Here is a 14,201-nt window from a genome sequence, read left to right as displayed (position 1 = left end):
TTCTATATACATTTACCTCTATGTATGCATAGGCATAATGCATTCGACGGCTCGCGCCCTTCAAACTATTTCCACCGTTATCTCGATCCACGCCAAAAATATCTGCAGGCACGAAATCGACGGGTGATAAGGTGTTTGTGCTTGACGTTTGCAAAATCATCCTATTAATTATACACCGTTACTACGGTAGTTCTTAAATTCAAGTTAAGAAATATTATTGCGGAAGCATGTTATATTCCTGCGGGGATGAGGATAAAAGGAGATAAAAAGGAAAAGAGAAAAATTCCGTCAAGTAGAAGGAGCAAATAAGACGAAGGGGGATAAAAGAACGAGGAAGAAAAGAGAGACGATCAAAGATGAGAAAAAAACTCCCGCAGCGGTCTTCCACTTTCGTTAAAAGACCGAAAGGAGTGGCAGTAGCGTTAAAAGCTTCGATCCCACTTCGGTTCTAGGCATTATGGGTATATATTTTCGCAAGGGAATATCGTCGCACGTATTTTCGTGGCAACCCGCTTGACCCTTGCAGACGTACGTGTAGCGTCGTTGGCGATCGGAGTGTCGATTTGAAAGAATTCGAATTTGGCACAGAGCTTCGGCGTGATTAATCGCACAAAGAGGATCCGGATGGAAACGAAGCTGGAAGGAAGTGCCAAATGCCTTAGCGACCTACTGCAATCTCGATGTCGATTTCCACGCATCCCTCGAGGTCACAACGCCGAGTCCACGGGGCGTTATCGGATGGAGAGAAAGCTTTGGCCAAGAGTGTAACAACATAGCGATGCGGAAGGCAACCGGAGAGCTTGGAAATTATAGGCATAACGAGGCGAGGGGGTAATTAAAAGCGCGCAAACAATGGGAGAGTCGGCCCCCTCGGAAAATCAGACTCGCCTGGAAACTCTGAAGTGGTCCACAGGAAAAGGGGTGCGCGATGTTTGACAGTGATTAATTGGGATTGAGCCTACGATCGGAATTCACATCGAATTTATCTTTCGGAGGGGAACGAAGAGTAAAGAATATTCAACTGTTGCGCCCAGCCAGCAGCTGCTGATGCAGCGATATCGGTGAAACTCGTTGTTCAAAAGCACTTCCGTATACGTTGACACTCGAGGTATTTCGAGGGTGCACTTCGAGTCTCTTTCTCTCTCTCTCTCTCTCTCTCTCTCGCTCTCTCTGTCACTTGTTGATCCCCGGCTCGTTGAACGTATCGCACTGTGGCTGATATTAGTATAACCGACCGCTAATTGTGTCACGATGCATCGCGATTCTCCATACGACGGGCGTGGTTACCTTTGGCGAGAAATAAGTTGAACGGTTTGTGCAATTATAGCTACGTTTATCAAAGTGTGCGGTGTTGTAGGTGTGTCGTATGCATGTAACGTGGAATACGGTGTATATTCAACAGCACGTAAGAATAGCGCAGTGGAGATTTTAATGAACTTTCCTACTTAGAAAACCTCCAAGTGCCTCAAACCCGCGGGTATATACTTTTCCCCTCGTCTTCCTCTTTCCCCTCCTCCGTTCAAGCGAATGAATGCAGCTGATTCGCGCTTCACCATGATGCAGTTTGATAAAAATTTTGAAATAAGATTTGCGTTTTCTATTCTTTGTCTTTTTCTTTTTTTTTTTTGCCTGAAACTCTGTTCATGCTTTTTTCTCATTATTTTGCTCCCACCAAATGTTACATCGAAAAATTATAGGTTCAATATCTTGTATGTTTCACGAGTGAATTATGCCCAAGTTATACTCTCATGTTTTGAGTAAGGATACTCAACAAATTGGTAAACGAATTCAACGTAAAACAAAAAGACGATAAATTTCCCGTCGCAAGTCATTTGTCTTGATCAGGTTGAGGTATAAACATAAAATCGCGATAATCGTACATCAATCCGGGATCCCAGACAAATGTGATTATAAAAACGATTGCAATATATTCTCTTTTTTTCGTTGTGCGGTATACATATAATTCGTTGTCAGAAGTCGATCCCAGTATATTAGTATATAGAAAATGAAAGGTTTCCTCGCAAGGTTAGTCAACAGCTTTTCTCAACGATTATATGTTGCCTGGAAGGTTTTTTCCTCCCAACCAATTCTCCCTTCCGACAGCTACTGCAAGTTGCACCAAATAAACCGCAGTCATATCCGAAACGTGTATAAAAATGTCAACGCGAGGCTTTTCGAAGCGTATGATCTGAAAGAAGTTCGAAACTCTCTGAGACTTCCGATCCTGTTGAGAGACCAGGCGAGCTTATAGGTATTCTCGTAACGCCGGTGGTTTTCAGTGAAACTTCTCGTTCAACGCCGGCAGATAGGCAACCGCGGCTACGCACCGTATTACCGGGCATTGAATGCACAGCTACGGTTGCCTGTCTGCCGGCGTTGAGCGAGGAGTTTCACAGAAAACACCCGAACCACCCAATCGGTATAAGGAATAATCACGACTCAGGCAGGGTTCGGTTCAAGGCTAACTGTTTATACACCCATAATACACACCGATGGATATCGCGGGGAGTTAGCCTCGTGCACGACCATTTCAGACGGTTGATAAATGAGAAAACTCACACAGAGACGAACAACGTGTATAGGTACATCGCGTCTGCCAAAAGAAAACTATAATGCGCCTATCGTGCAGGCACGCCAGTCACCGTCGGCACTGGGTTTCGAGGGCGAATAACGAACGAACGATGTAAGGAGAATTATTGCGACGGTATGTATCCTTGTGCACGCAGAGGAAGAAACGCGAAAATCGTATATTTATATCGCTGATTGCGCGAAGAATGCTTACTTTTCGATTTGGCATGGAGGGTAGGTAACTTTTGCCTCGATACACAAACAAGGTGCTTCCGAGCGAAAGCCGGAGTATGTTGGGTTGCCTACAACTGAGGAGAACAAATATCGGTAAAACAGATCTACCGAGTCATTATCACTTTGATCAAGTCAAGTCATATCGTCACTTTAACGTGACTCCGGAAGGCGATCACCGAACGAAACAACCTGTTGGCCAAATCTACACAATTTGGAAACACGAGCAGTTTCAGTTCATTCCCGAGGACTCAAAACGCGCTGCTTATCGGTAATTCGACGGGCCTGTATTACCGATATTTCTTACCCTCAATGATAGGCAAGTCAATATATTGGGGCGTTTACTTGGAAGCACCCTGTAGGTGCAATGTGTACAATATTATATCGCCCGGTAAGTAAGGTCAAGCTACACAGCCAAGGCCTTAATCTTGATGCTCACGCGAGGGTTGAAACTTCGGGCCGCCTTTTGCCGCAACCGCTGCACACTGACTTGCTAAATCGCTGCTTGACGTACAAGACGGGTCAAGGTGCGAACCGGAATTTTCTCTGACTGATATGCCGTACCAGCAACCCTGCAGCCATGTGCTGCACGCACTCGGCAAATTCTCGTAACGATCCTGGATGGAGGACGTATTTTTTTTTTTCGCACCCTCGACCTCTTCGCTTTACTACAATCTTAAGGCCTTAATCTGCAGCACGTCAAGGACTCGAGGATTTTTTTTTTTTTTTCAATACCCTTTCGCTTCAAGGTCGCCTCGTGCTTTTCCGTTACCTTTCCTCTTCTTCTTCTCGACATCGCTGTTTTTATTCTTCCTTCTCTCTGCGGTATGTTATTATTTTCCCTTTGAATCAATTTTCTACTTTATCCATACCTGACTCTAATTACGGCCAAGCTTTGCCTCCGTTCGAGGCACTGGTAAAAGTCACGTAACGTTCGTCTCGAATAATTCCATGCTTTTATTATTATACATAGCAGTAGTGCGGATTTGTTTTTACCCCTTCAGTGAAAATATAATACGAGCCTGCAGTTATGGTCCGTGAACCAGTTTTAAGATTATTAAATTGGACTACATAAAAGGTTCTGTTGCACACAATCTGGATCTGCACGATTACTAAGCGCGGTAGCTATAACAATATGTCAGTTATACCTATTTGCGGAGGAAAATAACTGAAGTTAATCTCATTTGGCTGACACGAGGTGATGCGATTTGTGTGCTACAACTGCGAGCGAAGCGAAGTGAAACGTGGAAAAGCATGTGAGATAAAAATGGAAAAAAAATGGAAAAAAATAACAAAAATCTGTATCAGTCACGCCCTGTACATCGGTTTCACAGTCAACAGCTGGTACATTAGTTCACGTTTCGACAGAATTTACCAAACGAAATATTTTTTCCTCCCTTCAGTTCCGTACCAAGTGTTGTACAGGCATGTATGAAGCGCGAATGTAAATATGAAAACGGATAAGCTTGAATAAATTGGGATCACGTCGATCTCCGGGCAAATAAATATTACGTACGAAAATCCGATAAACTTCGCATGAAATTCAAAGTGGCGATATGTGCGAAAACATCCCCTGCAACTTGGTTGCTCTTTGTCGGTTTTCAATGCGGTTAGAATTGTGCATCTCCCGACTTGTTGTAATACTATACAGGCATGTAAAATTTAGTATTTCTTTGTACAAGTTACAGTGATAAGATGTGGATACAAATTATATAAAAGGTGAACAATGAATAGCGTTAATTACATTGCGTTTGACAAATAACAAAGCAGACTTTTTGAGGCTCAGTAATGTCTTATCGTCACCTTATCACAGAATATCACGGTCTAAAGTGATAGGGGAAAATTATTAATTCACAATTTTCACACCGCGATTCCAGCGTTGTATACATATACACGCTATATGCTATCGGAGAAAAAAACATAAAGATCTGCATAGCAATGAGTCGCGCAATTCGGTGATTTTCAAAGGCGAGCTTGACTCCGGCACGCGAAATATAAATATTTTCTTACTCTTAGCAAAGCGTGATTTTTCTTTTCCGAATTTTATCTCCATCGGCACGCACGCGCCTCTTTCCTCAAATTATTATATAATGCTAATTTACCGGGTCTAAGACGCACATCGCATGTACTTTACGTACACTAACACATGGTATGAAACGATCTCTTTTCGGCAATCAAGCCCGCGGTGTTGCGTCGTTTACTCCAACCGCTTTGCAAGTAAATGGTGAAATTCAGGCTCGAGATACGGAGCGAGAATCGCGTGGATTTTTCAACCACTTTACGATAACGGCAAAAAGTCACGAGTCTAACGATATACTCGTGTACGCATACAAGGAAATTATTTATAAAATGCTCATTATACGGCGTGGATAGAGGTGTTTGAAAAATAGCCGATATTTGTCACCGTCAATATTATTCCGCCTCGGTTTTACCACCTCGGCCAATTATCCACACCCTCCGTAGATTTCGTTTCATCGCGTTATTCAATTTATCGAATTTCTCCGCCCAACAAGGTCCGTTTTTTCTTTCACGTTGCCGCTGCTGACAAATCGGTCATCTCTTCTCTGCCCCCATTTTCTCTCTCTCTCTCTCTCTCTCTCTCTCTACCGGTTACATGTATACACATGTAGGTACGAAATTCGAGTTTCGCGTGAAAGGCGAAAATTGCACTCCGCGCATAAACCGTCTTGTAACGTTAATTACACACCAACATTAAGATAATTCTTCACTCGCATGCGGAATTATACATCACATCGAATGAAACTGTATGCTAATTTTTAGACCGAGGATAAAACGTTGCGGAATTTTCGTGCTATATACGTGGTAATAAAGAGAAAAGAGAAAGAGACAGACAGAGAGAGAAAAAAAAATTGAGTCAATAAATTCAACTTAGGAATTTTAATAGCTCGTTAACTTTGGTCAGCGTGTGTACGAAGTCCGTCTGTACGTACGTATAATTACAACTACCTGCAGCAGGATCAGGGGTGAATAAATTGAGCCTCGCCGAAATTGGCCAATGGTCATCTGAAGCAGCAGAGGACCGTCACTCGGTAATTTCCGTAGCTTGATAAGCTGTATATCCGATCGTATAAGCTGTCAAGCTGTTCGAGCACTTCGCTGTGTAACGCTTTGAATTTTTCTTCTTAAGGATAATTTGATCCGACTTCTACTTATCCGCGAAGCGTAGGTGTGTATTTTGGATTGCAAATGAACAGCTCGGGTGTGAGATAAATTGGCGAACCAGCTTTCGCGCGGAATTCGTTTAACGTAAATACAAAAGTTTCCCTCACCGTCCGCGAGCATCGTCAGAATTTTTCATCCCTGCCTCCACGGAGCTAAGCTAAACAAAAGTATCAAACACCGAAAGTTGGCATTGAGAATACGTGTGACTAGAATTGTAATTATTATACTTCTTGGTATAATATAAAAAATCACGCTACTTTAGTTTTACTTGAAAAACTTTTTATCCGGATTAATTATTATACAGCTCACGATGCGGAGTTTATAGCTCGTAGTTTGCAATTATTATATATACCTGTACATAATAATTATAATATGCTTGCATTCGTATTTATTATACCTATATTGACAAGCATTATTCGCGCTTGAAACCAAGTTTTATATATTCATACCTTCAGGGGAAGTATTTTTTCTTCTCTCATGTTTTTCTTTTCTTTCCTTTTTTCATCTTTCTTTCTCTTTTTTTTTGTGCTCTTTTTATAATCGCACCCGCGTGACCGTCGGTCAACTTGAAACTATTAAGATAATAACACGTACAAACGCGATGCCCGAGAGAAATAGATTCGCACCTGCCCTGCTTACTCTGAGCGTAAAAAAAAAAAGAAAAAAAAATAAAACAAACAGACAAACGAGAATGAAAATGAAAAAAGTAAACAAATCAAATCAAATGATTCAAATTACCGGTAAGAGCACAGCAACTCTTCTTTCAACGATCTAAATTTAGCTATATATCCATATTGTGCTGATCACAGAGAACGAGTCAAGTTTGCATAATATAAAGCTGCATATTTGATGCAGTAACATCCATCAGACGTGAATGATTGATGTAAAAGGTGTACAACGTTGTTGTTCGATCGAAAATGGAAAGAATAAAATGTGTTTGCGTAGATTAAGGGTTCAGTATAAATTGAAACTTGAATTTGATTAAATTAACTTTGAGAAATGTGAGTAAATTTTGGCAAGCTTCTCACCGCTCTCCTTTAGATTGTGTAACACACTCAGGCATGTACGTATAATATCGCATTATATTCTAAGCCCCCCCCTGCAGACGTCCCTGGGACCCGCGGATTGACCCTTACGTGCTTCGCGGATTTGACCCAATGACCTGCCGAACTTTGTCGAAGGTTTGCGGAAACGGGCGAAAACGAGTCAATCCTCTCTGGGTTGAGGAGGTTATGCGGAGGGTAAAAAACATCCCCCTAACTCCGCTCATGTTCCCCGGCGTGCGAAGGGTCCCGCGATTTCGTTCGTAATTTTTAACGCAGAGTCCGATGATAATCACCCGACTGCAGATTAACAGCGAATACATTATACAAAGGGCCTCCGTAGAGTCGGGCCCGGGTCAAATCCGAGTCTCGACCCTTCGTTATCAATTATTAATACACGGCCTGATTAGAGGGAAGGTGAACGGAAATAAAAGAAACCGCCTTTCGCCGTATATTTCCTGCTTAAATAGTCATGGCTATAATAGCTTTCACCTAAGTAGGGGATGGGGGTAAAAAACTATTACGGCCGATTGGTAGAAAGTCAAAATACAGAGATACAAAATGTACATCAGTCGAAACATAGAACGGCAAATTTTAGGATCTGTATGCGATTCTGTATTATCGAGGCGAATTCTGACGATTCTACACTTTGGCATTCTACACTGAGAAGAATTTCATTTGTTACAGTAGCTAGAAAAATTCAGCAAAACAGGCATCGTTAAAAAAAGCTGTTTGAATATTTTTGTGATTACGAAAAACGAGGTACGCGTAACCATTTTGCGCTATTATCGATCATTTTTTGGTGATTGCAACGCAAAATCAGTTTCTTCGGTTTACTCTACTTTTTTTAGCTAAACAAGGCTTTAACGTCAATTTATTGTTGCACAAGCATTAAATTTTCGCAACAGTTGCAAGAAAATATAGTAACAGTGATCGTAATGAGAAAGCATAGCAACGGATACTAGACTTTCCGGTAACAGCTAGAAAACTAATTTTCATTTTGTACCTAGAACTATATTTTTCGATTGTGTTTAAAAATGAAAATAGTTAAGGACTAAGCGTTAACCGGAACTAAAAATTTCTCCCAGTGTATATCCTGACTTTTCTATTTTTTTACCCATCCATATTTCGACTTTCGTCAATTTTTTTTTTTATCTATTAACTTTCAGCTTCGTTTAAAAATTCGCTGTTGTGCGGCCCTCCTATTTTTTTCATATTTCTACATTCTTATCCCGCACCCGAATAGTACGCTATATTCTACACAGGTATAATGCATCTGGTAGCGTGTACTCGCAATTTCCATTATTTACCCAAAACCGTGTTTGCCATTTCTCACGTAATTGCAACCTTGCCGGTGAGAATTGCCTCGCCAATCCGCACGCCACATCACGCGAATGCACACACATCCACGTGCATACGATGCACGCGTGCATACGCCAGACGTTGAATCTTCAGGATCATCCCCTCGCATCGGCGCAAAAACGCCACGACGGTACGGTTCGTTATTATTTATGATACTCTGCTTTCAAAGAGCTTTTCTCCTCCGCCGTTGCGTGTATACCTACTTTCAAACCCTCGGATATTATACATGTAACCGGGGACCGATGTAGGTACGATATTAATGTGTATCGTGTATAATAACTCTGGCGAATCTATGCAAGTATGTATAAAATGGATCCGCGGTAAGAATGACGGTTAAGAAGAAGAGACGAAAACTATGATCAGCGGTAAGAAATATTACTCGTCACGACTCGCAAGGAGAAACCCAAAAATTGTACAATTTTTAATCATCTAAAGTTGACGATTTTACCAATCAATTTATCATTATTTTCAATTTACATCCCTTATATGGGTAATTAGTTATTGAAACTTGAGCTACGTGTATAACGTATGTGACGTATATAATATCCAGCAGCAGTCTAGATTAATTCTACGCCAACTGAACGAAACGCGTATACCTATAGAGTATGTATGTGACATATATATAGTTACGAAATGTCGAGCGAGCATCGACGAAACCCGAATATAATAGCTTCGAAAAAAATCTCTAGAGGATTTTATATTTAAGACAGAATTTAGAAGCTCTAGGAATTAGGGGATTACGCGAATGTCACATGTCTAAAATATACAACGTTTCCGCACCGATGTATTAGCTGTATTTTTTTTAGCTGTCGATAAATTCGGACATTTGTCAAGTTGGAATCAGCGGTCGAAAGTAATCGAGAGTAAAAATTCGACGGAACTTATTGTTAGCTATTTAGTTCGCATACTCTTCCTCACGCGGAAAGAATAATAACGGAAGAAAATCCTTTTGGCGTTTGATTTATCCTATTTATAAAAATAGGAAAAATCATTCGAAACGTAATAGAGTGAGTTTCTTTACTTACGTTGGCTGCTGCTCCTTCGAATGATGTTTTCTAAAAATGTATTTTGCGGGGCTACGAGGCCCCTACGACCCCCTGGCATCCTTCGACCCTTGAATCTTCAGTTGTTGACGCGGTTTAAGATCTTAGCAATCACGGAGCTAATAAATCTTAAACCATTTTCTCATTTGTATAACTTTTCAAACGTGTGTATATAATATGTATGTACATATATATACATACATACACACCTATATATTTATTTTAAGCGCGATAAACTGCATTTAGCGCAAGCTCCATGTTTCTTTTTAAACATACACGTATAGGGTATAGTATTGTTGTTATTATTATTGTTGTTTTCGTTGCCGTTTTTGTTTTTGTTTTCGTTTTTGTTGTTGTTGTTGTTGTTGTTGTTACTATGATTGTTTTATAAATACGTCGCGGATAGTTGTTTGTCACCTACATTTCTTTCTGGTGTATATCATTGTTCGCATCGTTCTATTTCAATTAGCGACTATACATATATATTATGTGTATGTATATATATATTGCAATATTATTTATATTACAATATACGCGAAATTAACGTTCAAACGCGTTCGTCGCCCTGCAACTGACGTTCTGTCACCTGTACTTCTTTCTCGTATACATGATCGTCGTTTATATTCTCCCACGGGGACGATCCGACGTCTATAACTGCATACAATGAATTCTCGTCTTTGTCTATCCTCGTTAACCACAGTCCTTCCACAGATTCGCGACATTTTGCTGTGTTTTCTCTGTTGCTCTCCACATCCTCGGCGTCATCGTCGTCGTTACAAGTTCCCAACATTTTATACCTGCACTCACTACATTTCCTCACTTTTTTCCGATTCTTGTATCGTCTGTTATTGTCGCCGATGGCCGAAGGTTAGTTACGCATAGACACGTTTAAACACCCGCCGTCATACGCGAGCGGCCCTTAATCACCGAGTATCGTATCGATTCCTATTGAGAGTCCGTCACCATTCATCCTCAATTTTTCCGATATTATTTTCCTTCTCTTCTTCCATTTTCATCCTACCAATCCCTGCGTCGGCTGAAATGTCTCTACAGCTTCGGATTCTTCGCCAAGAATATCCGCCGAGCTCCTAATCAAAGAAACAACAGTATGTAATGAATTTTCATTGTCAATTATTCGGCCTGTAATCGTGAAATTATATCGTGACAAATTACGCACTGTTTCCAAAGTGTTTAAACGTCGCGATAAAGGTACGTTATTATGTTCATTAGGATTGAGAGTCTATAACGAGGTAGCTCCAAAGGTTCAAGTAAATTCGAAGAAAATTCTTCGGAGCTCGTTGTTCAGCATTCCGAACAGCTTGGAAAATTGCAGGAAAGATCTATACCCGGATAAATATAGGTATATACACGAGAGACTCGGCGATGGTAAGAATGGTGTCACCGACAAGCGTAAGGGTCCGGCTCTATTCGCGATTATCCTGGAACAATGCGCATGTAATTACTGAAACGATTCACCGGGACCCCTTTGATGCCGGGGATATCTCGAGGTAAAGAAGGAAGCAGAGAAAAGTTGAATAAAAAAAAAAAAAAAAGAAAAAAAAAGAAAAAGAAACATCGAAAAGACAGCCGCGGAAGTTTTTCCTATATTTTGACGCGCGGCGTAAAATCTACATCGAATTTTCCCTGAAGTGGTAACAGCCAGGTTGGGTCAGACTCGGCGAGGATGGCAACCCGCTTGCCGTTTACGTATAATACGTAGATTCAACTGCCTACCTTGTCGAGTAAAATTCAGGCGGCAACTGCTGGGCATTTTTATACCGAACTATTGCATATATATATGTATGCCTGAGCATTTGTCAAGTGAGCGATAACTCTTAACTTCGGGCATCTAATAAAATCTCCCATTTTACGTCGTCGATGAGATTGAAAGGAGAAAAAAAAATAGGAACGGAGAGAAAAGAAGAATTATCATTTTCGGCTTGTTACAATCTATCGCGACTCCGCAGTGATTTGCATCGCGAGTTAAATCCGATACGAATATAAAAAGATGTTGAGTTGTTAGGTTTGTACTGCGGATGAATTTTTCCCCCGGAGTGAACGATATACGCGTTATTATTGACATTCGACGACTATACACATTTGTATTGGAGGAACGGTTATGACCGAACAATAATTAGACGTAAAATCGTTCAAAGCTGCAGAAATATTACATCGAATCGTAGAACCGTCGTTTCATTATTGAGATGAATCGAATTATTCCGAATTTTCGTCGCATACTTGGTGATAAAATTCTACGCACCCCCTTCTGATATTTATTCGTAAACAATATTCATCATCGTTTCGTACAAATCGTCGTGTCTCGGATCTCACGTCGATCGTCCGTACGTAGAATACCGTAAGAATTCAAATTCTCGGCTACTTCGTAGAGTAGAATTTAAAACAGCATACATCCACATATACGGACACTCTGACGCCGCCTCACTTTTTTTCATTGATAATTCAATTACCAGTCTAACTAAAATTCATCGTTGACAATATTAGCCGATCGTGGTTTTACCAATGTTCGGATAAAAATACGTGCAGGACAATGCAATCGTCATATCGTAAAAAGGAAATCAATCCAAGTTTAGCGCACGTATGTTAATACTTATTCAACAATATTTAAGGTCGCACAATCTGCTCTTATATCCCTCCTGCGTTCGAAAGTTCAACCCTTTTTCGTTACCGAGTAGCGACTGGTTCGTACGGCCTCTAGTTACGGTACTGAAGGACATGCGGACCGACGGACGGACGGACGGTCGGTCGGTCGGTCGATCGAAGTAAAACCGAGGGCGCCACCTCGCCGCCAACCCCATTTACACACGACCCATACGACACGACCTATACGCGCGGCGTATCGACATTATCGTTCGCAATACGCGGTGGTTCAAGGAGACGGAATGATTTCAACGCGCGCTTGTCGGAGATGGTATCTGGAGTTAACTTCAAGCCGATGGAATTACAAGGCGAGGGGGAACAACGTCGTGAATAACACCGTTTGACCGTTACTTTTAGAGAAATGCTAATTCGTGACGCGGCGCGGTCTTTCTCGACTTGCGCGTTGTGAAAATTTGACAACGGAGACGCGCAGTGACGTCAACGGTATATGAAAATTTAAATCCACGCCAAGGGGATTTGCCATGTAGAGTAGTAAAAGGAAAACACCCTTGCATAAAACGAGGAGAAATAAAAGAATAAGCCGCGCAATCTCTATTTCGGTATAACGTTGAGTAAAGCGAACGAACGAAATGTTTCCATCGCCTCTCGGAATTATGCATATCAACTGAAAGTACGAAAAGTACATTTCAGAATTTAATAACCGCTATGTCTTGGAATGGAATACTGGAAAATTAGATTCCGTAGCAGTGGCCGGTGATAAAGGAAAGTAATTTACCGGACATTGTAATTTTAGTTGCGTTTTTCTTTCCATCTTATTTCTCACCACGCCAATACGAACTATTATTTTTTATAACTCTTTGTTAGGAACGGTAAAAAATAAGTAGAGGATATTTATCGATTCATAGTTTAATTATGGAATGAGGATAAGACAACGAGATATGTGGAGAGAAAAAGAGGTTTGCGTAGCTGGAACAGTTCATCGATTCTCACGCTTCGAATTCCACAAACGTTCCACTTCTCACTATTTAGATCTTAACACCGTCTATCGATATAGTTGTTGCTTTCATTCACCGCAAAATTGTTAAACAAATATGTATTTTCATAGGACACAGTACCGTTTATGTCTCTGTGCTAAATGTCTAATAAGATAACCTGGCGTATATCTGCTTCTCGGCCATATCGTTATAATAATACGTATAACGAAATGTGGCTATACGACGATACTTAGATATAATTAACGACGGACGACGATTTCAGTTAATTGAATTCAAAGTGTTTACCCGCCGCAGATAATCGAATCCGAAACCCTCGATTACAGGGTAATTGGAATCGACACGATGCGATCGATGAAACCTGTACGCGAAGCTCGAATCATCGGACTCGTTTTGCGGTTCACTCAGCGGCCAGCATTCAAATTCACGCTATGGCGAAGTGTGCCAAAAGTGAGGTTAGGTCGCCAATGGTGTCGTAACGAACGAGTCACTTCACCAGGTACAACTCGATACAACAGTGACATTTAGAAGGTTAGGATTTACTTCAAAACCTACTTACAGGTTACGCGAAGTGACAATTTATACCTGTGACTCCTCTGCAGGAGACAAATCCGAGGCGATGGCTAAATACCTGGCGCAGATAATCGTCCTGGGAACACAGGTCGTGGGTCGAGCATTTGCGCGTGCTCTTCGTCAGGAAATATCGGCTAGCCAAGAGGCAGCTAAGAGAGCTGGCGGCGGTGCTCAAGGTAGAGAAAGAGCTGCCGCGAACGCCAGGACTGGTCTAACTTTGGATGAGGCGCTGCGCATCATGAACATGGAGAGTCTCAAGGACAAGGAAGCGTTGGAACGTAATTACAAATATTTAATGGAGGCTAACGACAAGTCGAAAGGTGGATCGTTCTATCTTCAGTCAAAAGTCTTCAGAGCCAAGGAACGCATAGACGAAGAATTGAAGAATCAGGAACCACCTGGCCCTGACCCTCATAAAAAGAGCAAAGAAACTTAGCCCATTTAGCATCTAGTCTTTCAAATCTATCGCTGTTATGCCTGTATATATTAATTAATAATAAACGGTAATAGATATGTGACATCTATGTTGTCTCGTTCTTTTTTTAGATATCATGAATATATCGCTTAGAGTTGGCTTAACAAGGAAT

General features: G+C 41.2%; 2 protein-coding genes across 11 annotated transcripts in view; one reads left to right on the top strand and one right to left on the bottom strand.

Moving 5' to 3' along the window:
* The window catches only part of eag (ether a go-go), a 40,855-nt gene extending 28,687 nt beyond the window's left edge, over positions 1–12,168 (bottom strand). For 5 of the 9 annotated variants that reach the window (XM_046631682.2, XM_069136906.1, XM_046631685.2 and 2 more), the window contains exons 1-2: positions 11,691–12,151; positions 9,413–10,518 (exon numbers count right to left, since the gene is read on the bottom strand). In XM_046631682.2, coding sequence (XP_046487638.1) covers positions 9,413–9,491 — 79 coding nt within the window. In that variant the 5' untranslated portion in view covers positions 9,492–10,518; positions 11,691–12,151. Of the gene's footprint in view, positions 1–9,412; positions 10,519–11,164; positions 11,595–11,690 lie in introns of those variants that run through there. The other 4 variants (XM_069136902.1, XM_069136903.1, XM_069136905.1 and 1 more) reach the window with 4 other exon arrangements.
* Positions 12,169–13,388: 1,220 nt separating this feature from the next.
* blp (mitochondrial import inner membrane translocase subunit Tim16) lies at positions 13,389–14,132 on the top strand. Of its 2 annotated transcripts, none has more exons than XM_046631744.2 (2): positions 13,389–13,540; positions 13,603–14,132. In XM_046631744.2, exon 2 carries the CDS (start codon positions 13,661–13,663, stop codon positions 14,048–14,050), a length of 390 nt encoding a protein of 129 aa, XP_046487700.1. In that variant the 5' UTR covers positions 13,389–13,540; positions 13,603–13,660; the 3' UTR covers positions 14,051–14,132. The 2 variants fall into 2 exon arrangements, with proteins under 2 accessions (XP_046487700.1, XP_046487699.1); XM_046631743.2 differs by having other exon boundaries at positions 13,411–13,572; positions 13,644–14,132.
* The last annotated feature ends 69 nt before the right edge of the window (positions 14,133–14,201 follow it).

The sequence above is a fragment of the Neodiprion pinetum genome, chromosome 6, assembly GCF_021155775.2.
Source record: "Neodiprion pinetum isolate iyNeoPine1 chromosome 6, iyNeoPine1.2, whole genome shotgun sequence".
Lineage (NCBI taxonomy): Eukaryota > Metazoa > Arthropoda > Insecta > Hymenoptera > Diprionidae > Neodiprion > Neodiprion pinetum.
This window is presented reverse-complemented; position numbering and strand designations above follow the sequence as displayed.

Coding starts and splice junctions, on each gene's coding strand:
- blp (XM_046631744.2), top strand. CDS start 13,661: ATGGCTAAATACCTGGCGCAGATAATCGTCCTGGGAACACAGGTCGTG.